Genomic DNA, 27,301 nt, shown 5'->3' with positions numbered 1-27,301 from the left:
CACTCCCAATCAGCCTGTTTAAAAACCTCCAAGAAGGAGACTCCACCACCCTCTGAGGCAGTGTATTTTCCTGTCAAACAGTCCTGACAGTCAGGAAGTTCTTCCTAATGTTTAGGTGGAATCTCTTTTGTCATAGGTTGAAAAACAAGCCCTTCAGCATGACATCCTTTCAAACATTTAAATATGGCTATCATGTCACCCCGTCATCTTCTATCCTCCAGACTACCCAGCTCCCTAAGCCTCTCCTCATAGGGCATAGATTCCACATCTTTTACCATTTTGGTCACCCTCCCCCGGACTAGTTCCAGCTTGCCAATATCCTTCTTGAATTGTGGTGAGGTCTGACCAATGCAGAACAGAGTGGTACTATTACTTCCCTTGATCAAGGCACTCTACTCCTATTGATTCTGCCCAGAATCTCACTGGCTTTCTTATCTGGCACATCACACTGTTGACTCGTGTGTTCAGCTTGTGGTCCTAAGACTCCCAGTCAATAAGTAAATAAAGTGCTGTGACTTTTAAAGCCCTCCATTTTCTAGCCATCCATGAAGAATGTGGAATATGTGACCTAAGCTGGCATAGTTAAAATGTCAGACTAGAACTGTCCCAACGTTATCTGTTCCAGCTTGTCAAATTTTGAATTGTGTACCTGCAGTGGCGGAGCTACAAGGGGAAGGGGGTGCGCTGTGCGCCGGGCGCATGCCTGGGGTGCATGGAAAATCACCCCAGGCCCCTCCCCCCTTTCCTCTCACTGGCACTCTTCATTCTTTCCACACTTACCTTAGTTCCTTTCCTTTTTCTAGAACCTTTTCAGGCTGCAAAAGGCCTGTTCGCAGTAAAAACGGCCTGAGGAACTCCAGTTCCCAGGAGGCCTTGGGGCTCACAAGGTCTTCTGGGAAGTATAGTTCCCATCAGGCCATTTTTACTGTGAACAGTTCTTTTTGCAGCCTGAAAAAGTTCTAGAAAAGGGAAAGGAACTAAGGTAAGTGTGGGAAGGGGGAGGGGGTGCCGCAGGGGGGGCGCCTCAAGTGGCCATGGGGGGGGCAGAAAATATAGAATGCGCACTGGGCGCAGTTTGGCCCAACTACGCCTCTGTGTACCTGGTTCTGTGGGGTGAGGCTAGGCCGTGGCATCCCCAGCTGAGTTCCATGCTTCTAAGTCCATGGAAGTCAATGGGTTTGGCAGAATGTAACTCTGCTTCGGCTGGCGATGCCCATGCCATCCTCTTTTCCATAGTGGTCAGCAGGATACTTCTGAGAATCCCACCCAAACAGGATATCCCTCTCATCAGTCATGTGGCAGCAAACGGGCTTGTATTTCCCAAGGAAGACAGCCAAGCATGGTTAAGAGCAGGTGGATTCTAATCTGGAGAACTGGATTTGATTCCCCACTCTTCCACCTGAGTGGCAGAGGCTTATCTGGTGAACCAGATGTGCTTCTGCACTCCTGCATTCCTGCTGGGTGACTTTGGGCTAGTCACAGTTCTTCGGAACTCTCTCAGCCCCACCTGCCTCACAAGGTGTCTGTTGTGGGGCGAGGAAGGGAAAGGAGCTTGTACAGTCTCCTCTTTGTGCTTCCCAGTTGACCTTAAAGAAGAAGAGGAGGAGGAAGAGGAGTAGTAGTTTCGATTTATACCCCACCTTTCTCTCCTGTAAGGAGACTCAAGGTGGCTTATAAACTCCTTTCCCTACTACAGACACCTTGTGATGTATGTGGAACTAAGAGAGTTTGTAAGCTCCTTTGAGTCTCCTTACAGGACAGAAAGGCAGGGTATAAATCCAAACTACTACTACTACTACTACTACTACTACTCTTCTTCTTCTTCTTCTTCTTCTTCTTCTTCTTCTTCTTCTTCTTCTTCTTCTGGCTATTTAACTGCCCCCACTAACAACCATGGGGACAGACCTCGAGCCTGTTAAAAGCCAACTCCCCCCCCCATCATTGTACAAGGAAGTGCTTTCTTTTGTCTGCGCTGACTCTTCTCCCTATTCCTGTTCAGTCCATAATGAAACACATCAGCACCAACAATCCATGACGGTTTCATCATGGGCTGAATGGTAACGAGTCATCCATCCTGATTTAAAGACACGTGGATCAGCTGCAGAGTAGTAAAGGGTGCTTTTAATTTATTGACCTGCACATGCGAGTTCTCCGCCGTCTGGTGCTGGATATAGTTTGGTGCGATTCCACTGAGATTTAACTATCTACTTGGCATGGGCTCAGATTCTGGGATTGATGCCCCTATTTGCATGAAAACCAGCAGCCCTTTCCTCTTCCCTGCAGCTCTTACGCTGAACAGTTTTTTACAACAATCCTTTATTGCCGTCAAAGACCCGCACACAACACAATACAATTTTTTTCAGTGTGTATCTAGTAATCTAGAGTCTTAAAAACCACAACATTGCAGACCGAACAATTAAATTTCTAGATAAAATGCTTAAAAAAACACATACTTCTTGAGAGATTATACAATTTAAAATGGTTCGTTGTCACGCTCGAGAGCCCTTACCTTAGTCCAGACTCTGAACACAAAGGCACAAAAATGTGAGGATTTTATCTATTAATAACTTTTCTGGGCATATCATCTCCAAACAGCTGGGGAGTTTGGCTAGTAGCAAGCCTAAGCAGAGATAGATTCCTCTACAGCCACAGACTTACATGGATTTACAATTTATTTATTTGCCTATTTGCTTACTTACTTCATTTATAGCCCACCTTTCTCCCCAGTGGAGAGCCAAAGAGAACCTTATATTCCTCTCCTCCATCTTATTCTGCTAAGAATCCTGTAAAGTGGAAGGGTATAACTGCTCAGGATTGCACTGTTGAAGTCAATCACAATGGCTGCGTTTTGGGGGAGGGTGTGTTTTTGCCGTACCTGTTTACTCCGCTCTCCCCCCACACAGGAAATGACTTGATAAAAGGGCTATAGCTTCTTCTTAGAAACTAGAAGGTCTATTGTGGTGGAAAGGGGTATAGCCATGCCTGTTTTAGAGACATGAAGACTGTAGTCCCTGCGGAGGCTTCAACCGCGGCAGCTTGCCTCGTTTCACTGCTGTGCGTTTGATGGATTTCTTGTCAGAACTTAATCTGCTTGGCTGAACTAGACCACGGCATCTCTCCCCTTTCCTCTTTAGTGTTTCTCGCTCGTTAAAAGAATTCCCCCTGCAAAATTAATTGAAACGTAAATGTAAATACGCAGTGAACAAAAACCCTACCAATTGCCCGTTTCTCTGACTTCAGGATGCTTCAGATATCTATTCTCAGACCTTAGAAGCTGAGCTGTGTCTGATTTCCTTAGTGATATTTTGTAATACATTTTGCAGCAGGCAGAACCTGGATAATATGTATGTGCAAAATGCATGCATGAATACCTCTTATAAAATTGTGTTGTCTCTCTCCTTTGTTAAACACGTGTCTTGTAGTCGTGACGTGCAAAATATATATCTATATCTCTTTATTCATTTCAGTATATGCATTCAAATAAATTTCCAGTCGCTAACTCTGAAAGGCAATTAACTTGTGTCCTAAGTCTGAGTTGCTCGCAGAAGACGTAAAGCAATAAGAAACGGAAAAGATTGAAAAACTACACTTCCACCTCTTATTCGTTAGATATTTGCTGGAAACCCTCCTACAGGGAGAGAAGTGCTATGCAATAGCTAAAAGAGAGGCTTACGGTGGGCTGGGGGGACACGCATCTTTTGTTTCTTGATGCTTTTTCAGCAATGGGTTTGTGGCAGCATTTTACAGCCCTGTGAGCTGACAGGGACAGATGGCTCTCAGCTTCACACAAGAAGACAATTCCCTTACCCTCTCATTCCTCACCCCTTCGCCCAGAGGTGGGATCCAGCAGGTTCTCACAGGTTCCCGAGAGTAGGTTACTAATTATTTATGTGTGTGGAGAGGGGGTTACTAATTGGTGATTTTGCCACGTGATTTTGGCCTTAGTTATGCCCTTCCTCTCAGCAGTAGCGCGCAGAACTTGAAGCAGTCTAGCAGGAGGTGCACCGGCGTGTGTGGCAGCCTGCGCCTGCGTGCATTCCTTTCCCGCCCAAGAAACCGGCGCAGCAGCTGCGTCCTTGCCACAGCCTTGGCCAGGAATGCCCCGCCCCCGGAATGCCTGGCCACACCCCCATCATGCCCCGCCCAGCCCCATTGGCGCTATGTCACAGTTTGAATCCCACCACCATGGGAACCTGTTACTAAAATTTTTGGATCCCACCACTGCCTTCGCCTATGGTGGCATTTGGGAGGCTGGGCAAGCCGAGACCTCCACGTGGAAGAAACCTCAGCTGGCCCCAACAACCACTAGGCCTCAAACCAAACTGAACATTGACAATGTTTGTTTTCTGGTAGACTTCTGAAGTTTTACTGGATCCTAGACAATTTATCACTCAGCGAGAAGAGGGGCCGTGGCTCAGCGGAAGAGCATCGGCTTGGCATGCGGTAGGTCGCTGGTTCAGTCCTGATGTTGTCTGTTAAAAGGACGAGGGAGCAAATGATGTGAAAGACCTCAACCTGCCACCCTGGAGAGTTACTGCCAGCCAGGCCCCTCCCGCACATGCAGAATAGTGCCCCTTCAATCCACTGTCACAATTGTTTGCAAGTGGATTTTGCTATTCCGCACAATAAAATCCCACTGCAAAGTGGATTGAAAGGGCATTATTCTGCATGTGCGGAAGGGGCCTCAGAGTACACAATACTGACCACGATTGGCTGATTCAATAGAGAGCAGTTTCATTGGTATTCAAATACGTCATAGTTTAAGCATTTGCTGAGCCATCCTTGTGACACAATAGTGTAACCATAACATCTGGAGTGCCAAAGGTTCGCCACCACTGCAATAGTTTATCCTAACATTATTTCAAAAGGCTGGCCTTTTAAACTATGGCCATTTATGCATGCGTGGTCTTCTTCGGAGTGAGTGCTCATTCCCTTTGGAGGGATTTCCCCATAATGCACACATTTTACCTTCTGACTGCATCTCAGCTGAGAGAAGCCCTGCGGCTTTCAAAACCTGGGAAAGCTTCAGTGTTCCCCCTCCTTTGCAGAGAAAGCAAAAAGGGAAAGTGTGTGTTTTGTTTTCTGCGGGTCTTCTCATTCCTCTTGGCTTTTGCCACTCACGCAACAGCAATTCCTCTGGCACAGATTAAGAACATAAGAACATAAGAACAAGCCAGCTGGACCAGACCAGAGTCCATCTAGTCCAGCCCTCTGCTACTCGCAGTGGCCCACCAGGTGCCTTTGGGAGCTCACATGCAGGAGGTGAAAGCAATGGCCTTCTGCTGCTCCTGCTCCTGAGCACCTGGTCTGCTAAGGCCTTTGCAATCTGAGATCAAGGAGGATCAAGATTCGTAGCCATAGATCGACTTCTCCTCCATAAATCTATCCAAGCCCCTTTTAAAGCTATCCAGGTGACTGGCCATCACCACCTCCTGTGGCAGCATATTCCAAACACCAATCACACGTTGCGTGAAGAAGTGTTTCCTTTTATTAGTCCTAATTCCCCCCCCCCCCAGCATTTTCAATGAATGCCCCCTGGTTCTAGTATTGTGAGAAAGAGAAAAATTTCTCTCTGTCAACATTTTCTACCCCTTGCATAATTTTATAGACTTCAATCCTATCCCCGCTCAGACGTCTCCTCTCCAAACTAAAGAGTCCCAAACGCTGCAGCCTCTCCTCATAAGGAAGGTGCTCCAGTTGAACCAGAAGGTAAGGGGGCGGGCAGAAGCGCAGATCCACGCAGCTGGGGGTGCTTCAAAGCTGGAGAATCCCATTTGCTAAGAAAAACCCCATTGCGAACCCACAGCCATTCGGAAAGCTGTAAGTGCCCCGAGCTAATAGGGTTTTTAAAAGGCTGCTCTACGCTTGACCACTGTATGATTCTTAACCTCCTGCTATTAAAATACAAAAAAAAGGGCGCGATCTAAGATCTTTGCTGCCTTTTTGGACCTGAAAAGTGCCTTTGACTCAGTTGTTAGAGAGTTGCTATGGCTTAAGCTAGCAGAGATGGGAACCGATCTTAGATTATTATTAGCAAATCTCTCTACTCAAACACAACCTGCCAGATAAAATGTACAAGCTCTGGAGACCTAACCCCAAGGATTCCCATTGTGAAAGGTGTTAAGCAGGGCTGTGTATTGGCTCCAGTCTTGTTTAACTTATTTATTAATGATCTGGTACACGCATTGTCAGATGTTAACTCACATAGCCCAGTTCTTTCAAACATAAGAACATAAGAACAAGCCAGCTGGATCAGACCAGAGTCCATCTAGTCCAGCTCTCTGCTACTCGCAGTGGCCCCCCAGGTGCCATTGGGAGCTCACAAGCAGGATGTGAACGCAATGGCCTTCTGTGGCTGCTGCTGCTCCCGAGCAGCTGGACTGTTAAGGCATTTGCAATCTCAGATCAAAGAGGATCAAGATTGGTAGCCATAAATCGACTTCTCCTCCATAAATCTGTCCAAGCCCCTTTTAAAGCTATCCAGGTTAGTGGCCATCACCACCTCGTGTGGCAGCATATTCCAAACACCAATCACATGTTGCGTGAAGAAGTGTTTCCTTTGATTAGTCCTAATTCTTCCCCCCAGCATTTTCAATGAATGCCCCCTGGTTCTAGTATAAACCCATACCACTCCTACTTTATGCTGATGACGTGATACTAATCTCTAGGTCTCAAGTGGGTCTTCAAAAAGGCTGTAAGTGCACAAAAGTCCATTGTGTGAGTAGAGGTAGGGTGATATGAAGCCTTACCAGTATGGTCTCTGCCTCCACCTTTATCTGACAGAGGGATCGCTGGAGGTGGCTTCTAAATGGGTCTGTCTTCAGTAGAGGAGAGAGAATTTACCACAGCTTCATTAGCACTGCAGCTGCCTGTTGAAGTTATATTTGAGAACCATATTGAACTTCACAAGGAGACAAAAGAGAAACAGGAAAAACAGCAACTTTTGTTAACTTCCTGGCATGGGAGATTGAGAACGTTTAGCAAAGGAACTGTCTATGTTGGTCGCACACAGCATCAACTGGGCTCACTCAGTTGATGTTTTCGGAGCGCAGGATGTGTTAACAACCAAGCTTGGTTAAAGCTTGGCTTTTACTCTACTTTGTGTGAGTGTGAACTCCTCCTTGCAATGCCAGTTCTTTAGCTAGTTTTCACTGGAAGATGGGCTCTCAGACATACGAACTCTCCTGAGAAAGAATGTCTTTTCATCCTTCGGAGGCTCAAACCCTGTCTCCTGTAGTACTGTGTATCCACCTGCTTTCTCTGAGGCAAGTTGGGCCCTGAGACAAAAGTCCACAGGAAGCGTCTCTCCAGCCTCCCCCTCCAGAGTCTCAACCCCCACTGACCATAACTGGCTGTTTAATGGACTTTTGTTTCCACTTTCCTCCAGCATTCATGGGGTTCTGACTAGCTGTTAGCCGTTCTGCACACGCACCAAACAGGTATAAAAAGGATTTGTGGTTGATAGAAAGTGGTGGGTGCAACGGGTGTTTATGTGTTTGTTGAGATTATTCTAGACGTTGCACTCAAAGAGTTGAAGTTCATCTTTGTCCCTCCATCACAACACTGTGTAGATCAGTGGTTCTCAACCTTCCTAATGCCACGACCCTTTAATACAGTTCCTCATGTTGTGGTGACCCCCAACGCTAACATTTATCCATTTTACAGATGGAGAACACTGATGCAGAGTCTTAGGCAACCCCTGGCAACAGTTTGCAAACCACTGGTGTAGATCTTTCACAGTTATGTAGGAAAGCACATTTTAACACCTGCCATGCCCAAGGGCAAAACATGTATTTACATAGTGTTTAATTGGCGTCAACTGTGTGCGTATTCAATGTTCTCTTGGTCACCATATGATGTAGTGCAGAAGTTGGCTATTTTCAGTCCCTACTTGAAAATTTCCAGCTGACATGGACTGTAGCTAGATGTTTTGAGTATATATTGGCCTAATTGATAGAGATCTGACTGAAGAGAGAGTGGGCCTTCTATTGGTAAAGATGCCACTGTTTCTCCTCCAATAGCTGCTCAGTGCTCCACCATCGCATACTTTTGTTATGACTTGATTCTTCTTCTTCTTTAATTGGATGAGAAATGGGGCTGAATAGAGAACTGATCACGCTTTGAAAGGAACTTCTTATGGACCCAAGCTAGGTCTCCCAGTACTGCCTCCGCAAATGGCAAGTGATTTTGGTGGTGGTGCCTGAGGAGAGCAGAGTTTGGGGAAGATATTATTTTACTTTTGGGTCACGCCATCGGTTGCCTCCCTAGTCTCTGTGGTTTTTACCATAGAGAGTAGAGGAAATTCCTAAAGCTTGGAGACCATTTTTTAATCTTGTTCCTCAATCACTCGAAAGCAGGAAACTGGGGCTGGGGCCAAGTAATTCTCGGACCCAGGGCCTTTCCCCACTCTCCCCTATCCCCCCTATGCCGCGCGCTGCTCTTTCCTCAAGTAGCGTGGGGCTTAAGGTAAGTGGGGAAAGGCCCCCAGATAGATAAATTCGAGGTCTGCATTTGAAGTCTGAATCTGAGAACTGACAGAGGATCAGAACTCTATGTACTTCACTTTCATAATCTGCCAGTTTTGTTCCGCACAAAACCATTAAAATGTTTCTCAAACATTTTCAATTGCACACACACACACACCCCTTTTACCACAATTTGTGTTCATTCCCTCCAAATGATTCCTGGCCACCATTTTGTTTCTCCCTTTTTTCCCTCCCTTTTTGTTTGAGAACATTACTGTTATGCTTCATAGCAGATTGCCTCAATTCTCTGCACCTTCTGAAGTCCATCCTTCAATGATTACCTCACCCCCCACAAAGAAACTTGCAGGAAAAACCTGCAGAAAAAACAAGCAAGAGGCAAGGAGTGAGCTGAGAAAATGGCGCCCATGAGGAAGCGTAAGGAAGGCAGTGAGGACTGGGAAACATCTTAACAGGACAGCCCAAGCAAATGAAGCCATTTTGAAAACGTTTCCAATAAAGAATTGCTTTAAAAGAGCATTCATTGGAAATGTTTTGAGGCTGCAAATAAAACGTTTCGGGGTAAAAACAGTGCAGAACTCTACAAACGTTTTATTTCCTGCCTCAAAACTTTTTAAAGCGTGTGTGCGGAAAGGACCGTACTGTTGACAAGCTAAAAATCCACAAAAAGGAGGGAACAAGATTTAGGCATTCCAGTTGCTAAAGTCTCTCCCTTGAGGACGCTCTAAGCTCTCAAAGTATTAAGCAGGCCGATCCTACTCCCCATTAAAGTGATACTTGACTTCTCTCCACATTTCTATCTGGAACATAGGTATTTCTCATCAGTTTATTATGGCAAGTTTTTCCCCCTTTATCTTTTTTTTATTTACACATTCCTTTTTTCTTTTCATTCCCGGGGAGCCTCCTGAGCAGGCAAAGACCCCCCGTCTGCTCCGGGGGCAGCCCCATTGTGTGTGTTTATCATCCCCACGGGGGCCCACCGTTTTACTGTTCTGTATAGTGGGAAGAACACCCCTGCGTGTTCCGGACTCTCTCCTGGGAGATTCAGTGGGCTCTGCCTGCACCATAATTATATCTGCTTTTGTGTGGCTCGAAGTAATTTGTCTTCCCAAGAGTCTGCCGCTGTAAGATGCAGTAGGCGGCGCAGCCGTTGAGTCAGCATTTCCAGAGCCTGTAGAGGAAAGAAAAAAGACTCGGCGCTTCAGACGGGCCTTCTGAGAGCTGAGAGAGTGAACCCTCCTTTGCATGAAAGCTTTCCTGGAACTGAAAGGACAAACAGGCATGCTGAATGCTGCAAAGCCCTGCTCAGATTCTGTGCTCTATTCTGCAGCTGCTCGGCGGTGACCACCCTCTCGCTGTGCAGCAGAGCTGCGGTGACAAATGAATGCTGCGGCAGGAGGTTTCTCCCTCCCTGCAGTCGTCACATAAAACAGCCAAACGATGCTCCGGCTGCAGAATTCAATTTCACAGTTGAGTTGGGCCCTTGATTATGCTGCCAAATTCAGATTAATGTGCATTTAACTAACATGGATCAGGGACGTTCTGGCTGACAGCCAGCCGGAATACGAGCAACCGAGTGCCGTGTAAAGCTCGGTCCACCCGTGGGCTCCTCCGCTGAAGGTGATGGATGACATGAATTCGCCGCTATAATTATTTGTAATTGTGCAACATGGCGAGCTTGTGTCTCCTGCCCTCGCCCATCTCAGAGATGATGCACCTCGTCTCCCGAGCTCTTCTTTGTTTGGTTGAAAAAGGAGCATTATTTCTTTTTCAGAAACGGTTTACTTTTTTATCCCACGCCCACACAGCATTACATTGTGGGTTATAAATGCACAAAGGAGCAGTGAAGGATGTCACGAATTAACGGCTCGAAAGCAGGCAGTGCATTCATTGCGTACTATGTTTTTATAGAATACACACACACATATACGTAGAGTGCAGCAGCTTAAATTCGTATCACCTAAAAGCAAGTCAGACTGAAATCACTGCAGTGAAACTTCATTGCTGAAGCAGTCTTTAGAGGACTTCTTCTGGAATTCCCTCCAAGACCGATTCTGGTTATAGATCAAATTCATCCTAACCTTAAAAAAAAAAAGAGCCTGTCACTGTGAAAGCCATACGGCAAGCAGCAAACTACCTCGTATATCTTTGCAAAATGAAGCCCGGTCTACATCCTGCAGGGACTGAGATCCTATTTTATACGCTCACGTTAGAAATTCTCTCTGAGGTGAGATCTCAGTAGAATATTACACACTCTGTTACCCTGTTTCCCCAAATATAAGACATCCCCCAAAAATAAGACGTAGTAGAGGTTTTGCTGAAGTGCGAAATATAAGGCATCCCCCAAAAGTAAGACGTAGCAAAGTTTTTGTTTGGAAGCATGCCCGACGAACAGAACACAGAAAAATAAGACATCCCCTGAAAATAAGACATAGCACATCTTTGGGAGCAAAAATTAATATAAGACACTGTATTATATTCAGGGAAACACGGTAGTTCTCTTGGATTCTGCGGGGTTCCTTCGTCCATGTTGCACAACGTTTGGAACGAGAATAACAAAATACACACTTGCAGCTTTGTAAAACGGAAAACATGTAAAAACAGCTGGAGAAATATTTGCTGTGCGCCTGTTTTCATTTTGAAATGTTCTAAATAAAACCTCTTCTCTTACGCAAGAGGCATGGCTCAGTGGAAGAATATGTTTTCTTTCATGCAGAAAGTCCCAGGTCCAACTGTCAACTTAAAGAATTTAAGTCAGAAGAGCTAGAATGCTCCTGTGCCTCCAGGTAATGTTTTTTCAGGTGTTACCCCAGGGGAAACACAACAGTGTTTTTTCGGAGGGTAGCCATGTTGGTCTGGAATAGAACTGGATTCCAGTCCTAGGTCGATTCCGCACGTGGGTTATCGACCTAAGTTCGAGCTGCGTTCAACCTAAGTGCTCCGCACAACCACTGGGATCGATGTAGTTTTGTACCAGCTTCGCCCCGTGTAACCGTCAAATTTCTGACTCCAGTTGGGAACTACTACTTTTTCAGGGAACCACGCTTGAACTCAGCTCTATTCCACTAAAGTGTGGAATCTTTGGTGCCAGGAGTCCCCCATTCAGCCAATCACAGCTGAATGTTTTGGGCATGCGTACAGCTGGCCAATCAAAAAACGCCACCTTCGTCCCTCCATTCCTGTGGCAGTTTTTTTATAACGCGTGTGGGGATAGACGGAACATGGCCGTAGAACAGTAGCCAATCAGAACGGAGTGGCGAAGAGGCACAGGATGATTCCGCCCTCTGAGCTGGGATCAAGCTGGTTGCAGTGGGGAACAACAATGGCTTTGACCTAGATTAGTACCCTTCTCAGGGAACTGGGTCGAACCTATTTTACTTGTGTGCGGAATCGCCCCAAGAGTGTTTTAAAGACCAAAAAGATTGTCAGGGAACAAGCTTTCAAGAGTCAAAGTTCCTTTCGTCAGTTACCTCGGAACAGCTTACACTGGGTCAGACTGAACGGTAATCTCACTCCACCATAAGTGTGGAACAGCATAATAATTGTTGATTATATTTGAAAATAATGGAACAGTCCTTATTGGCAGTAATGCGTCATACTTGAAATCTCTTCCAAGTTCAAGATCCATCAAGGTTATTGTAGATTCAGATCAAAAAGATACATCTCCCTGACAGTGGACAGCTTCAGTCATGAACGGATCGTGCCGTTAGAATAACTGTAATAGTTTCCTCCTTCAAGGGAGATTTCTTTGGCAAGTTTAAACTTGCCAAACTTGCCAAGAACCCTGTTTTAAATCTTTTTTAATCAAATATGACATACAGAGGAAGACAGCATTCAATCCATCAGCCAAAGCTTTATTGGCATTAAATGTATCAACAAGGTAAATTATTAGTCACAGTACATTGCTGCCTTTATGCATTAGTATTGGTGGTTGCAGTCCTATGGTTAGCATCTCGAATCCAGATATGCTAGGCCCCTGTAACAATTCAAGAATGATCATTTGTTTAATGTTTCATTTATCCCCATCCTAGAGATTAACCAGACCAGACAAAGGTAAATCTGGAATTAAATTCTCCATTGATAAACCCTAGATCAGGGGTCTGCAACCTGCAGCTCTCCAGATGTTCATGGACTACAATTCCCATCAGCCTCTGCCACCATGGCCAATTGGCCATGCTGGCAGAGGCTGATGGGAATTGTAGTCCCATCTGGAGAGCCGCAGGTTGCAGACCCCTGCCCGAGATGTTTTGCATGTGTGTGTAAAGTTTGATCAAGTTGCAGGGTGACTTATGTTCACCCTGCACAGTTTTTGAAGCCAGGGATGTTCAGAGATGGTTTGCCATTGCCTGCCTCTGCAGACCAACCCTCGACTTCCTTGGTGGTCTCCCTTCCAAATACTAACCAGGGCTGACGCTACTTAGCTTCTGAGATGTAATGAAATAGGGCTAGCTTTGGCCATCCATCTAGATGCTAGGAAGCCATTAAACGACTGTTGCTGAGGAGAGGAACAAAACTAAGACCTGGTCTAGAAATGTGGCAAAAGGAGATAGTAGAACGGACCATGCTGAAGCCTGCCAATGAAAAATTACATTATTCAGATTCAGTCTATATTAATGATTCCTAGTAAGTTAAAAAAAAACCTGTAGAATGCTGGAGAACTGAAACTCAATTCTGATCAAACTGTGGCCTTCTCTTCACATGAGATGACAAAGTCCTAAGGTGGGAGAATGGGCTTGACCATGTCAGAATGCAGTAGGGTTGCCAGCTTCAGGTTAGGAAACACCTGGAGATTTGGGGGAGTGAAGCCCCAGGAGCAGAGGTGGGATCCAACCAGTTCTCACCACTTCTCTAGAAGTGGTTACTAATTTTTTTCTGAGTGCCGAGAAGGGGTTACTAAAGCAACCTCCCTGCCCAATAGGGACTGGAGATGCGCGTGTGCGGTGCCGCCACTGTTTGAATCCCACCACCATCGGAACCTGTTATTAAAATTTTTGGATCCCACCACTGCCCAGGAGGGTGGAGTTTGGAAAGACTTTAGAAGGGCTTTGGAAGGGCTTTGGAAGGCCTGAAGAGGGCGCCATTTGGAGAGGAAGAACAGTGGGGTATAATTCCTTAGAGTAAGGTGACCAGACGTCCTGCTTTTGGTGGGACAGTCCCACCTTCCACCAATCTGTCCCACGTCTCACAGGGTTTTGTACCTGTCCCGATTTTGCCTTCTGGGGCGCTCCCGTTTCCCACCCTGTCACAGGGCGGGAAACAGGGTAGCGCCCCAGAAGGCAGTGCGGCAGCCTCCCACGCTGCCGCACTGCCTTCTGGGCCGCTCCCGTTTCCGGGGAGCGCCCCAAAAAGCAGTGTGCTCCTGCGGCCACACACGCACTCATGCACCCACCCACCGTCCAGGTTTTAAAAGGTGACAATCTGGTCACCTTACCTTAGAGTCCACCTTTCAAAGCGGCCATTTTCTTGAGGTGAATGGATCTCTGTTGCCTGGAGACGGACATGTTCCAAAGGCCTCAACATTTGTGTCATGGACATGTAAAACCAATATAGCATGATTTGGAGGGAGGAATATCAAAAACGTAGCCGCCCTTCGCCCCATGCAGTTTCCTTGGTGATCTCAAGTAGTGAGGTCAAGTAGTAAGTAGACCAAGCCATCCTGAGGAACATGGTTTGTTTGTTTTTTGACTGACTGTTTGGGTACTACTAACCTGCGCACAGTGATATCATTGAGTTTATCGCATCTAATATTTACTGCTACTTTTTTTGTAAAAAAAGATACCACATTCCCCACACAGTACAATGCCAAAGGCAAGATAATGATTCCCCAACCACTTATATACATTCTTTTCTCACTACACATAAGACTGGGTTCAGTGGTGGGATTCAAATAATTTAACAACCGGTTCCGGTGGTGGGATTCAAATAATTTAACAACTGGTTGTTTACAAGCACCATTTTAGCAACCGGTTCTGCCGAAGCGGTGCGAACCTGATGGATCCCACCACTGACTGGGTTATAGGTAAAGCTGGTTCTGGACTGTTGAAGATAATATAAGGCTCGAAAACTGGTCCACGTGCCATACAACAGATGTTACTGCATCAGCCTGTTAAGATGGACTTTCAGTCTGTTGAAAAGCTGCATTTCTTCACAAGCTCCAACAAATCCATGCCCACTGAGAAACGGTGGTGTACTCTCATCCCATGGGGAGGAAAGTGTGTTGTGTATTGAAAATAATGACTGTTGATTTACGGTTCACAACCAATAATATGATAATTCATAAAACACCAAATTCCAATTTTTTTACAAAGAGGTAAAAAGTTAAAATATAAAACAGAACTTATTTTAACATTCCTCTTTAAAAAAGCCTAGTGGTCTCCTATCCACTCGCCTTCCTGTATTTGTTGACTAAAACACAAAATCGAGCGACATTACTGGAAATTCTTTGGTCCTTATCCAACAGCAAATAGTTCAGTTTCCATTTATTGTCTTTTCCAGCCCATTCAGTCAAGTTGGGCGCCAGGATTTCTTCTCTGAGCTTATCATATAGGGGGCACTTAAGCAACTTGTGCTCAAGCGAACCCACTTCCTCCAGGGAGCAACCACAAAGCCTCTGTTCATAGGGGATTTTCTTGAATCTGCCCAGGGTGTTACTACTCAAACCTGGGAACTTCTGTGTGACACCTGTCACTGAGCCTCCACTGACCTTCCTGAAAAGGAGAGGGATTTGCAAGCTGGTTATGTTTGTATAGGAGAAGAAGAAGAGTTTGGATTTATACTCTGCCTTTCAGGGGTAGGGAACCTGCGGCTCGAGAGCCGCATGCTGCTCTTCTGCCCTTGCACTGTGACTCCACGAGCCGAGCTGTCGGCCCCATCCTTGCCCGCTCTGCAGGCAGCAGAGTGGGTGCACCAACTGCCCACGGTCAGCTGGGCCGCGCCGCGGGCTTCCCCTCTCGCCCACCCCATTGGAGCAGGGCGGGCGCTTTCCTGGCGGCCGGCGAGGCCGAGCCGCCGGCTTCATCCTTGTCTGCCCTGCAGGCAGCAGGCCGGGCGCATCCATGTGCTTCTCTGAATGAGTGGAGTAAAAGGTTAAAAAAAACCCTATATATATATAGTGTTATCTTTATTTTAAATGTCAAAAATTATTTGCGGCTCCAAGTGTTTTCTTTTCCTGTGGAAAAGGGGTCCCAATGGCTCTTTGAGTGTTAAAGGTTCCCTACCCCTGTCCTATAAGGAGACTTAAGGCAGCTCACAAATTCCTTCCCCTCCTCTCCCCACAGCAGACGCTTTGTGAGGTGGGGGGGGGGTGAGAGAGTTCGGAGAGAACAGTGACTAGCCCACGATCACCCAGCAGGCTTCAAGTGTAGGAGCGGGGAAACAAATCCAGTTCACACGATCATGTGGATCGCCGCTCATGTGGAGGAGTGGGGAATCAAACCCAGTTCTCCAGATTAGAGTCCGCTGCTCTTCACAACTAAGGGAAGGTAGCTTGGTGCAGCGCAGTCTCATCAGATCTTGGAAGCTAAATAAGGTTAGTACTTGGAGGGAGGAACACCAAGAAAGACTCCGCAGAGGAAGCCAAGAGCAAACCACCTCTGCTGAAGCCCACGCTTTGAATGCCTCTTGCTGGAGTCCCAATAAGTTGTTGACAACACCCTGTGTTCAATTGTGTGCTATTTGGGGTTCAGTCTGGGGCTCTTCTGATACTTTCTAACCACAGAGGTATGCCCTGAAGTATTGGGGGGAGATACACAAGAGCAGTTCTATGACAAGGCAGATTACTTTGTACCAACTTCAGATTGTGTGTTCCTGCACTGCGGGGGGTTGGACTTTTATGGCCCTTGGGGTCTCTTCCAACTCTATCATTCTAACTGAGATACAAAATATTTGGAGACTGTTGAGAGATGTCTCCGGCAGGGAGCCTGCTGTGTCCCATTTAGCAAGCTAGTCCAACTTGGAGAAAAAAAAACCCTCGGTATTTCCAGCCGCCTGTGTGTGCGAAACTAAGCGGACTTCTTCTCTTGCCTCTCTTCACAGCTGGATTACGAGCGGGCACAGCTGGTGGTCAGCCCTCCGCTGTCTGGATCGGACACTTACCCCAGAGGCCCCACCAAGCTACTTCCAGGTCAAAGCAAGGTCGGCTATTCTGGCAGCGGCTACCAGTACCCTGTGGTTTATCACAAGTTCTCCCACTATCACCACCAGCCTTCTCAGCAGCCGCCGAGCTCCCATTACATTTCCACGGCTTCTTACCCAAGTTCCCCGAGCATCGCTTCCAGCACGTACCCCACCTCCAGCTGGGGCTCCTCTTCGGATCAGCAGCCCTCCCGGGTCTCCCACGAGCAGTTCCGGGCGGCTTTGCAGCTGGTGGTGAGCCCGGGGGACCCCCGCGAGTACTTGGACAACTTCATGAAGATTGGAGAAGGCTCCACGGGGATCGTTTGCATCGCCACGGAGAAGCACACGGGGAAGCAAGTCGCTGTGAAGAAGATGGATCTCAGGAAACAGCAGCGGCGCGAACTGCTCTTCAATGAGGTAAGTCGCTTGGTTGGAGGTGCGGACTCCTGGGAAATCGGGCATAGGAGGTTAAGAGCTCGTGTATCTAATCTGGAGGACCCGGGTTTGATTCCCAGCTCTGCCGCCTGAGCTGTGGAGGCTTATCTGGGGAATTCAGATTAGCCTGCACACTCCACACACGCCAGCTGGGTGACCTTGGGCTAGTCACAGCTTCTTGGAGCTCTCTCAGCCCCACCTACCTCACAGGGTGTTTGTTGTGAGGGGGGAAGGGCAAGGAGATTGTAAGCCCCTTTGAGTCTCCTGCAGGAGAGAAAGGGGGGATATAAATCCAAACTCTTCTTCTTCTTCTTCTTCTTCTTCTTCTTCTTCTTCTTCTTCTTCTTCTTCTTCTTCTGTCACAGTTCTCTCAGAACTCTCTCAGCCCCATCTACCTCCCAAGGTGTCTGTTGTGGGGAGAGGAAGGGAAAGGATTTCATTGCCAACTGCACGTCGTTATAGCATTATAACTATAACAATCTACTCATCGGGGTCTCTGAATCCCCAGAATTCATTTTGATACCTTTCAAAGGATGTTCCTAGTCCTTTTCATAGAGGAGACATGCTTTTCCTGTCATATCTCTGCAACTAGGAGCGAGGAGTGGTGAAGAGTGGGGGATTCTAATCTGGAGAAGCAGGTTTGATTCCCCACTCCTCCACAAGAAACTCTTCTTCCTTTGTTAGTTCTTTTAAATGAATAGCTATCCCCCAAACAGTGAAGAAATTAAACAAAACAAAATATAACAAGGGTGGCTAGTCTACAGGTAAGGTTTCCACATGTCTAAGAAGATGCCTGTGCACGCACTGTCTATCTATCTATCTATCTATCTATCTATCTATCTATCTATCTATCTATCTATCTATCTATCTATCTATCTATCTATCTATCTATCTATCTATCTATCTATCTATCTATCTATCTATCTATCTATCTATCTATCTATCTATCTATCTATCTATCTATCTATCTATCTATCTATCTATTTATCATATTTATATACCGCCCTCCCCCAAAGGCTCAGGGCGGTGTCCATCAATCATAAAAACAATTTAAAACAGATAATAATACATAAAATACTAAAACTTGCAGATGGCTTCAACCCCTCCCTCCCCCCCTTTGTGTACCCACGGAGGCCAGATGTTCTTTTTATGGCGAAGTTGAAACTCATCCCGGCTGGCCAAATGCCTGGCGGAACAGGTCCGTTTTACAGGCCCTGCAGAAACTCTGTAAGTCCCGCAGGGCCCTGATCTCACTCGGAAGCCTGTTCCACCAGGTAGGGGCCAGAGCCATAAAAGCCCTGGTCCTTGTATTGTCATCTATAAGACATATGTTCAAAAGATGTAAAGTCCACAATCCATTGGGTTAAGGGAAGTGGGCTTTTATCACTCCAGGGTGGTAATAAAGTCTTTTTGGCTACAGTGAAGGGCACAGAGGAATCCATTTGTGCTGACCATCAGTTAATCTCCAGGAGGCAGGCAAATAATTTAAAAGTGCATAAGCATCCTCAAAGGTAAATTAATATTCTAATACAAAATGGATACTACTCGTTACTTCCTGCCAAAAGGACCAGCTCCGGACTGGCCCAGAGTATGTGTTCAGGAGGTGTGTTTTGTAAACTGTAGCACCAGAGTGACTCCGATGTCATTGGCAACATGATGATGTCATTTCAAGAAGTGACATAATCAGTAACAGGGATGAGGCCTAGGCGTTAATTTGCGGCAAGAGAATCCACCCCATGTCAAGCCCTCGATCTGAAACTCAACTCGGACTCTGTAACACTCGGTTCAGAAGTCTTTATTGGCAGACACCATAGGAAAGAGGCTCGAAGCCAGTTCTGAAATTGCCTTTGTCCACTCCCAGTATATCAATCCACAGTTTCACCCTTCCCCCCTCCTAATTCCTGCGTGCTATCTGCGACTACAAAGCATGGCTAAAAAGAATGTAATCATCATAGACTCAAGGCCAGGCATAGAGAGATAAAGCACCTGGCCCCGGGCACCCCAACTTGGTTGCCTAGCAAAGTGAAAGTAAGTGCTCATCACCATCTCCCAACTCCCCCTCCCGTTCCTGCAGGCCCAGCTCCCTCGGTTGCCAGGCCCCAGCCTGATTCCTCACTGGCAGTGGCGTAGTGGTTAGGAGCAGGTGCATTCTTATCTGGAGGAACCAGGTTTGATTCCCTGCTCTGCCGCTTGAGCTGTGAAGGCTTATCTGGGGAATTCAGATTAGCCTGTGCACTCCACCACATGCCAGCTGGGTGACCTTGGGCTAGTCACATTTGTCTGAGCTCTCTCAGCCCCACCTATCTCGCAGGGTGTCTGTTGTGGGGGAGGGAAGGGAAAGGAGATTGTCAGCCCCTTACAACTCTTCTTCTTCCCTTAAATGGAGCTGCCGACTGGTTTCATTTAATCGATACAAGTGGAATTAAAATGTCGAGTGGGTCAGCTTTTCTCACTGCTGCCAATCAAACCCCACAAATGTTTCCTCATCACTTTTTCAAGCCCTTAGGGTGTGAAGCTGCCAACAGGGATATGTGATGTCATCTTAAAAGCAAATGTATACCCTTCTTCACTGATATCAGTAGGCTTAATTCCACTTAGGACAGGTACTATGAAGAAGAAGAAGAAGAAGAAGAAGAAGAAGAAGAAGAAGAAGAAGAAGAAGAAGAAGAAGAAGAAGAAGAAGAAGAGGAAGAGGAAGAGGAAGAGGAAGAGGAAGAGGAAGAGGAAGAGGAAGAGGAAGAGGGAGGAGGAGGAGGAGGAGGAGGAGGAGGAGGAGGAGGAGGAATTATTATTATTATTATTATTATTATTATTATTATTATTATTATTATTATTAATTCGATTTGGTAAACCGCCCTACCCCCAAAGGGCTCATTTGGATTTATACCCCCTATAAGGAGACTCAAAGGGACTCACAAACTCCTTTCCCTTCCTCCCCCCACAACAGACACCTTCAGAGGTAAATGGGGCTGACAGAGCTCCATAGAACTGTGACTAGCCCAAGGTCACCCAGCTGGCATGTGTTGAAGTGTACAGGCTAATCTGAATTCCCAAGATAAGTCTCCCCAGCTCAGGCGGCAGAACGTGGAATCAAACCTGGTTCCTCCAGATTAGAGTACACCTGTTCTTAACCACTACGTCACTACTGCTTAATCAAGAGCCTAGTTGTGTACCAGGATCTCACACTTCCTGTACAAACGCCAATTTCCCCAATGGCAAAGATGCATTTCTGTGCTCGCCTGGCGTTTGGGAAACGCTCCTTCAGAGAGAGGGCAAAGACACCTCCTTTAGTCAAGGGCTCGTTTGTGCTCCTAGGTTGTCATAATGCGAGATTATCATCACGAGAACGTGGTCGACATGTACAACAGTTACCTGGTGGGAGATGAGCTGTGGGTCGTCATGGAGTTTCTGGAAGGCGGCGCTTTGACAGATATCGTGACTCATACCAGGTAAGCCCCGTCGGGAATCTTGCAGGTGCTGGGTTTGGCAAGCAGCTTCTTTTAGCAGCCCGCTGAGAACTCTGCCTCCTGCAGAGCTTGACGCATTCTTTTTCCTGGAGGGAGCAAATCAGGGTTGAACTTCTGTGTGGTATGGATAGAAGTACCCGGTGTCCACCTAGAATTCCAAGCCACTGGAAAAGGAAAGGCAGTTGTTCGCCTGTATTGCTGTCATTATTAGCAATAGAGGAGGAATAGGTGTAGGTGTCAGTGCTTACTAGATACGTCCTGTAATACCTGTTAATGCTTTCATCTGTTTCTATGGCAACCCGTGGATGTACAGAGAACATCACCCCAGAACACAAGAGGAGGGGGGTTGGATCAGACCAACAGGCCGTCTTGTCAAGTCACTCAAGGGCCAACCGGTTCCCCTGGGAGGCTTACAAGCAGGTCTCCCTGGGAGGCAGTGTGGTGTAATGGCTAGAGTGGTCGACTAGAATCAGATTAAAATCCCCCAATTCTTTGAAGCTTGTTAGGTGACTCGGGGTCAGTTCCTTCATCTGGGCCTACCCTGCCTCATGAGGAGGGAGAGTCACTCACCCTTTTTGCTCCGGGTCTTGTCTCAGGTGGCTTCTGTCTAAAGTACAATCTGGTTGGTTCCACCCCACTGAAAACAGGCAAAAAGCTTCCCATGAGGCCCCTGAAACTCTAAATCTGGGATCCCACCTCGCTTTTTTTGAACATCCAACTTGAGGAAGATTTCTGTGTCAGCTGGAAGTCTGCACGCCGCACTTGGCGCACTCATCGGTTCTAAAACTGTGCCCATTATCTCATTTGGTCGGTGACTTCTCTTATGTAGAAACCGCAGCTATTTTTACGTCTTTTCACCCGCAGACCACAAAGCTTCTCCCAGCCTTCATTAAGAGCTATTTTGCGAAACGTTAGCCACCCTGCCAAATATTTTGACAGGGCTTTAATTGCAAACAGATGCTTCCCGAGAAATTCTTTTTCCGAGTGCTGTCGTTATGGCTGGATGCATTAGAATCGCTCCTTAATCTTCTTTTGAACATTTTTATGACCCTTCAAAGATTTCACTCCAGGGTTTGCAACATGTACATAAATAGTTGCAAGGTGTGTGGGGGGCAGGGGCGGGGGGGGGGAGGAGAGAACTATCAGCAGAGTTTAAAGCGAAGTCACTCTGGTAAGATGAGAAGGTTTAGTTGTTTTCTTGCACTCACTGCAACCTTCTATCACGCTTGGAAAAGAATACTCTCCATGCAAGACGTTCTTTCCATAGGAAGGTTTTTACTTTTGCAGTTGCAAGGTTGCACAAGTCTATTCTATAAAATACTATAATACTATACAGAACACTTCAGCAATAACAAAGTTCAACACACACACACTCTGAACTTAACTCAACTTTATCTCCATTTCTATCAACTTAGCACAGCATATACAAATGCATACATCCAACTGGATACTTTTCCCTGCCCACGCAACAGCCTCTCATTGGTTTAGAATTACAGTTGAATTCACCAATCATGTTAAAGGTCAATCTTTGCTACTTTTGCCCCTAGACTGATTGTCTCCCTCCTCTGGGTTTTGCAAACCTCTGCTAACTTAGAAGATGACCTTTTTGTGAACTTTTCACTCTTTTTTATATATCATGACAAGAACGTCAATCACAGTCAACTGGACCCCTCGCAGGGATTTGCCTTTGCCACAGGACAGCCAGAGCTGCTGCCCCAGAGGCTGGTGTGGGGGTGCCCAGTCACATGCTATCCTGTTTGGGAACCTCCCACAGCAGACTAGGACAGCAAGGGGCTCACAGTACCAGGCAGTCATCTATAGGGGGTGGTCATCTATAGGGGATGGCCAGGACCCCCCCCCCCACACACACACACACACAGAGACATATGCTTGCTAGCTTAAACTAGCTGAACGTGTCTCTGGCAGGATTAGGGGCAGCACTAAGTGAGCAGGATAAGGGTAGAAGTGGAGCACTCACTGGGACATATAGGGTCACATGTCCCCGGCACATGCCAGCTGGTCACGTGGGGGCGGAGAATCGCCTCCCAAGCCCCTCCCTTCGCCCCCCCCCCAGGCTGCTCCTTCAGCCAGTGGAGCCTCCACAGACTGAAGGAGCAGCCTGGTGGGGCCGGGCTGAGAGGCAGCCCATGGCAGGATCCTGCCAGCTAAGATAAGTGGGGCATGGGGGGTGGCGGAGGGGGCACCCGAAGCAAGTCTCTGTACCAGCCTCAAGACTTAGCTTCAAAACAAATTCTTTCTCACCTTTCTTTCACACATTCTCTGGGAAAATGGGAGGAGGGAATTCAGGGGAAAGCAAAGGGGGATAAACGTAACTGTGGAAGCCAAATTTAACAGAATTGGCTTCCTTAAGTTGGGTGCTTGATGCCCACTCAATAAACACTACTGTTCCTGAATCCAGAGTCCATTTCTCACAAGATCTAACATTCATCAGGGCCTGGGTTCTCAGCTGGTGTTTTAGACTGAGTTTTTACATGCGCTCTCTCTCTCTCTCTCTCTCTCTCTCTCTCTCTCTCTCTCTCTCTCTCTCTCCCCATTCCAGGATGAATGAAGAACAGATAGCGACTGTTTGCCTGTCTGTCCTCAAAGCACTGTCCTACCTGCACAATCAAGGGGTCATCCACCGAGATATAAAGAGTGACTCTATACTTCTTACAAGTGATGGGCGAGTAAGTACCTGGTGCCTACTCTAGTACTGCTTGGGGGTGGGGTGACAAGAAAGGATTGTTCTGTGTGGGACATGAACACAGGCATACTGAGCTACTTGGAAATGAGTTCTAGAAGGCGCAGACTAGGAGGCAGCCTGGATCCATCCAGCCACCCGCCCTTCCTCTGGACAGATGGGAAGCACTTCTGCACAAAAAGATAACATTTCTAGCACAGAGGGGGGGGGCTGGACCTCGGAGGGGGGGCTGCCAGAACAGAAAATCCAAGTGTCCAAGTGGAACATGCGTTTGGATCCCAACCACAGCATACAAAACTGAACTTCTGTTTCCAGTACAGTATCCTATATCTCCTTCCCAGTCCCGCAAATAAAAATTATGATCAGATATTTCAGAGGTGGGTATAAAACATCGATAATATAATAAGCAGAACTGGAATGGTAGAGACAGCACTCTTCCATGATGAATTGGCTCAACCTGTAACCGTGATCTGACTGTTCTGTAAAATAACCCCTGTATGATCTAGGGCAGGGGTTGCAACCTGTGGCTCTCCAGATGTTCATGGAGTACAAATCCCATCAGCCCCTGCCAGCATGGCCAATTGGGGCTGATGAGAATTGTAGTCCATGAACATCTGGAGAGCCACAGGTTGCAGACACCTGATCTAGGGCAATTTCTTTACCTTTATGATCTTTGTCAACAGTAAAAAAACTGGTCCCTTAGATGGGGAAGTCTTCATTCTTTTCAGCAAGAAGAAGACGAGTTTGGATTTATACCTGGATTTATTTTATTTTTGGATTTATTTTTGGATTTATTTTTGGATTTTTTTTCTCAGCCATAAGGAGTCTCAAAGTTGCTTACAATCACCTTCCCTTCGTTTCCCCACAACAGACACCTTGTGAGATTGGTGAGGCTGAAAGAGTATGGAGAGAACTTTGACTAGCCCAAGTTCACGCAGCTGGCTTCATGTGTAGGAGCAGGGAAACAAATCCAGTTCATTAGATTAGAACCCACTGCTTATATGCAGGAGCAGGGAAACAAATCCCGCTCACCAGATAAGAGCCAACCACTCAGGTGGAGGTGTGGGGAATCCAACCTGGCTCTCTAGATTAGAGTCGGTCGCTGTTAACCGCTACACCATGCAAGCAAAACTGAATACTGATTTTTTTAAAAGTTTGCTTGTAAGCCCAATCTGTTAACCGCTACACCATGCAAGCAAAACTGAATACTGATTTTTTTAAAAGTTTGCTTGTAAGCCCAATCTGTTCTCTGGGCACCCACCCCCAAACCCTGCTCCCTCCCAGCTGCCGATTCTGAGCCGGCAGCCAGCAGTCACTTCTGCCCTCCCCTCTGGGCCCCCTGAGCTTATAAAAGCAAAGGCCCCAGCACGGAGCCTTCCAGTTGCTTCTGTCCTCCCCAGAGGGGATGGTAGAAGTGACTGCTGGCTGCCGGCTCAGAGTTGGCAGCCAAGAGGGAGCGGGGCTTGGGGGAAGCCAGCAGCCGGAAAGGGGGCGAGGCCTGGGAAGGTCCTCTGGCTTCCTTGGCCCCACCCATGTCGATGACAACATGGGCGGGGCTGAGGATACCAGAAGACAACAAGGCAGCAGGACTTCCTGCTGCCTTGCTGTGTTCCTGGTCACATGGGGGGCTGACTTTGCACCCCCACATGGCCAGATCAGTGGCACCCAGAGGGTACTTGGACAGATTTATGGAGGAGAAGTCGATCTATGGCTACCAATCTTGATCCTCCTTGATCTCAGATTGCAAATGCCTTAGCAGACCAGGTGCTCCGGAGCAGCAGCAGCAGAAGGCCATTGCTTTCACATCCTGCACGTGAGCTCCCAAAGGCACCTGGTGGGCCACTGCGAGTAGCAGAGTGCTGGACTAGATGGACTCTGGTCTGATCCAGCAGGCTAGTTCTTATGTTCTTATGTTCTTACCCCCTGTCCCTTGGCAAATACACCACTGCAGGGAACTCAAAGGAGATACAGACCAAGATCGGAAGATGCCAACCCTCTGAATGCTCTTTTGCCTTTCTTGTGGTCCCATTAAGAAGCCACAACCTGACCTCTGCTTTCTAGATGCTCAGGCAAAGCCTCACTATGCTTCCTGCTCTTGTGCTTATTATGCACCATGCACACTTTTGTTGCGAGCATGTTGTATAATTGTCTTCTTTTTCTTTTAAGACACGTGTCTCTTTTCTTTGAGTAAAGCCTCTGGGACTCATCGAAAATGGATTCGGTGCCCAGACCACAGCTATTTGTTGACTCCCCCAAAATAAGCCTGGGCTTTTGTTCTAGAAATAGCAACTATTCTTTCTAAGTTTGCTTTCCCATGAAGTTGGGAGTGGAGAGGTGAGAGAAGTGGGCAAGAAGCGCTTGATTATAAGGAGCTGGTGCCAAAACAAGATTGAAAAGGACAATAACAAAAGCTCCACAATGTGGTAATTTATGATGCGGCCTTCTATGATCTTCCTGCATCTCCTCATTCTCTATTCCAAACTGCTTCCAGACATGACAAATGGGCTGCAGTTTCCATTCCTGACAAGCAAACTTGGAGTCAGCACTCCACCATCCGCTGCTAAGCTATCGTGATGTACAGCCGCCTTCTGCAGAATTGATTTTGCTGCAAATAGATAAAGAACGCTTCCTTAACATGCTTAAAGCGCACCTTTATTCCCACCAAGTCAGCCGTCTGCCCACACGGCAGCCATTACAGAGCTCCTGAAAGACAAGGATAGGAAACATATATTTTTAAAAAAAATGGTGAGAGTGGCTTCATCAAAAATCAGATGCGTTGCATAATCCTTGAGCCACATAAACTAGTATTTTCAAATCCTACTCTTAAGCTTTTAAACAAGGAGGAGGAGGAGGAGTTTGGATTTATTCCCCCCTATAGGGAGACTCAAAGGGGCTCACAAACTCCTTTTCCTTCCTCTCCCCACAACAGACACCTTCAGAGGTAGGTGAGGCTGAGAGAGTCCTTAGAGAACTATGACTAGTCCAAGGTCAATTAGTAGACTTCATGTGTTGGAGCAAGAAAACAAACCCAGTTCACCAAATAACAGTCTGCCGCTCATGTGGAGGAGTTCAAGCCCGGTTCTCCAGGTTAAAGTCGACTGCTCTTAACCCCTACATACCCAAGCGTTTGTTCTGATTCTGACCTTTCCTCTCAACATCTCTTACCACTGGAACATATTACATGCGATTTCTATATTAACAGCAGTGGCGTAGTGCCAATGGGGCCAGGTGGAGCAGCAGAGCAGCAGAGGGGGCGTGGCTGGGCCACGGAGGAGGCATGGCATGGCATGGCATTCCGGGGGCATTCCAGGGTGGGGTGGGGGCGAACATTGTTGCAGCAGGTGCACTGGGGGTGCGCATGCCCCGAGCGTAGTTCTCCCTCGCTTCGCCTCTGATTAACAGCCATCTACCAAAGGAAAACTGCAGCCTTCAGTTTGCAAGTCCTGATCCGGATGGATGGAGGGAGGGAGGGAGGGAGGGAGGGAGGGAGGGAGGGGTGGATATAGATGAATGCATGCATGCATGGAGGGAGGGAGGGGTGGCTATGGATGGATGCCTGCATGGATGCATGGGTGGATGCATGCATGGGTGGATGCATGCATGCATGCATGCATGCATGGGTGGATACAGATGGATACGGATGGATGGATGGACGGACGGACGGACGGACGGACGGATGGACAAATTAATGAATGTTGTATGTCAATAAAGCTGATTGATTGATTGATTGATTGATTGATTGATTGATTGATTGATTGATTGATTGATTGATTGATTGATTGAGAACGAACGAACGAACGAACGAACGAATAAACGAATGAATATTTGGAGGGCCAACAGCAGGGCATAACAACCTATGGAAGCATGAATGTGTTTCTTCTTTGTGACCAGTTTGGGAAAGATGCAATTTCACAGTGTAGCTGAATGGTTCAAGAGTGATCTTTTGGCCTTTATGTATCTTCAGCAGTGATGCTCCTTGGGCAGCCAGGTTCTCTCTCAGCAGCCTGACCTACCTCACAGGGTAATTGTGAGGACACCATATTTGCCACTCTGACCATCCTGAAGGCTGAAATAAACATTTCATAAACGTATCACTATTC

General features: G+C 47.0%; 1 protein-coding gene across 3 annotated transcripts in view; it reads left to right on the top strand.

Moving 5' to 3' along the window:
- Positions 1-27,301, top strand: part of PAK5 (p21 (RAC1) activated kinase 5) — a 195,159-nt gene that overhangs the window by 152,865 nt on the left and 14,993 nt on the right. For all 3 annotated transcript variants that reach the window (XM_048501101.1, XM_048501091.1, XM_048501111.1), the window contains 3 exons: positions 16,518-17,015; positions 20,349-20,482; positions 23,061-23,187. In XM_048501101.1, the coding sequence (XP_048357058.1) occupies positions 16,518-17,015; positions 20,349-20,482; positions 23,061-23,187 (759 nt within the window). The remainder of the gene's footprint in view (positions 1-16,517; positions 17,016-20,348; positions 20,483-23,060; positions 23,188-27,301) is intronic.

This window comes from Sphaerodactylus townsendi, linkage group LG01 (genome assembly GCF_021028975.2).
Source record: "Sphaerodactylus townsendi isolate TG3544 linkage group LG01, MPM_Stown_v2.3, whole genome shotgun sequence".
Lineage (NCBI taxonomy): Eukaryota > Metazoa > Chordata > Lepidosauria > Squamata > Sphaerodactylidae > Sphaerodactylus > Sphaerodactylus townsendi.
This window is presented reverse-complemented; position numbering and strand designations above follow the sequence as displayed.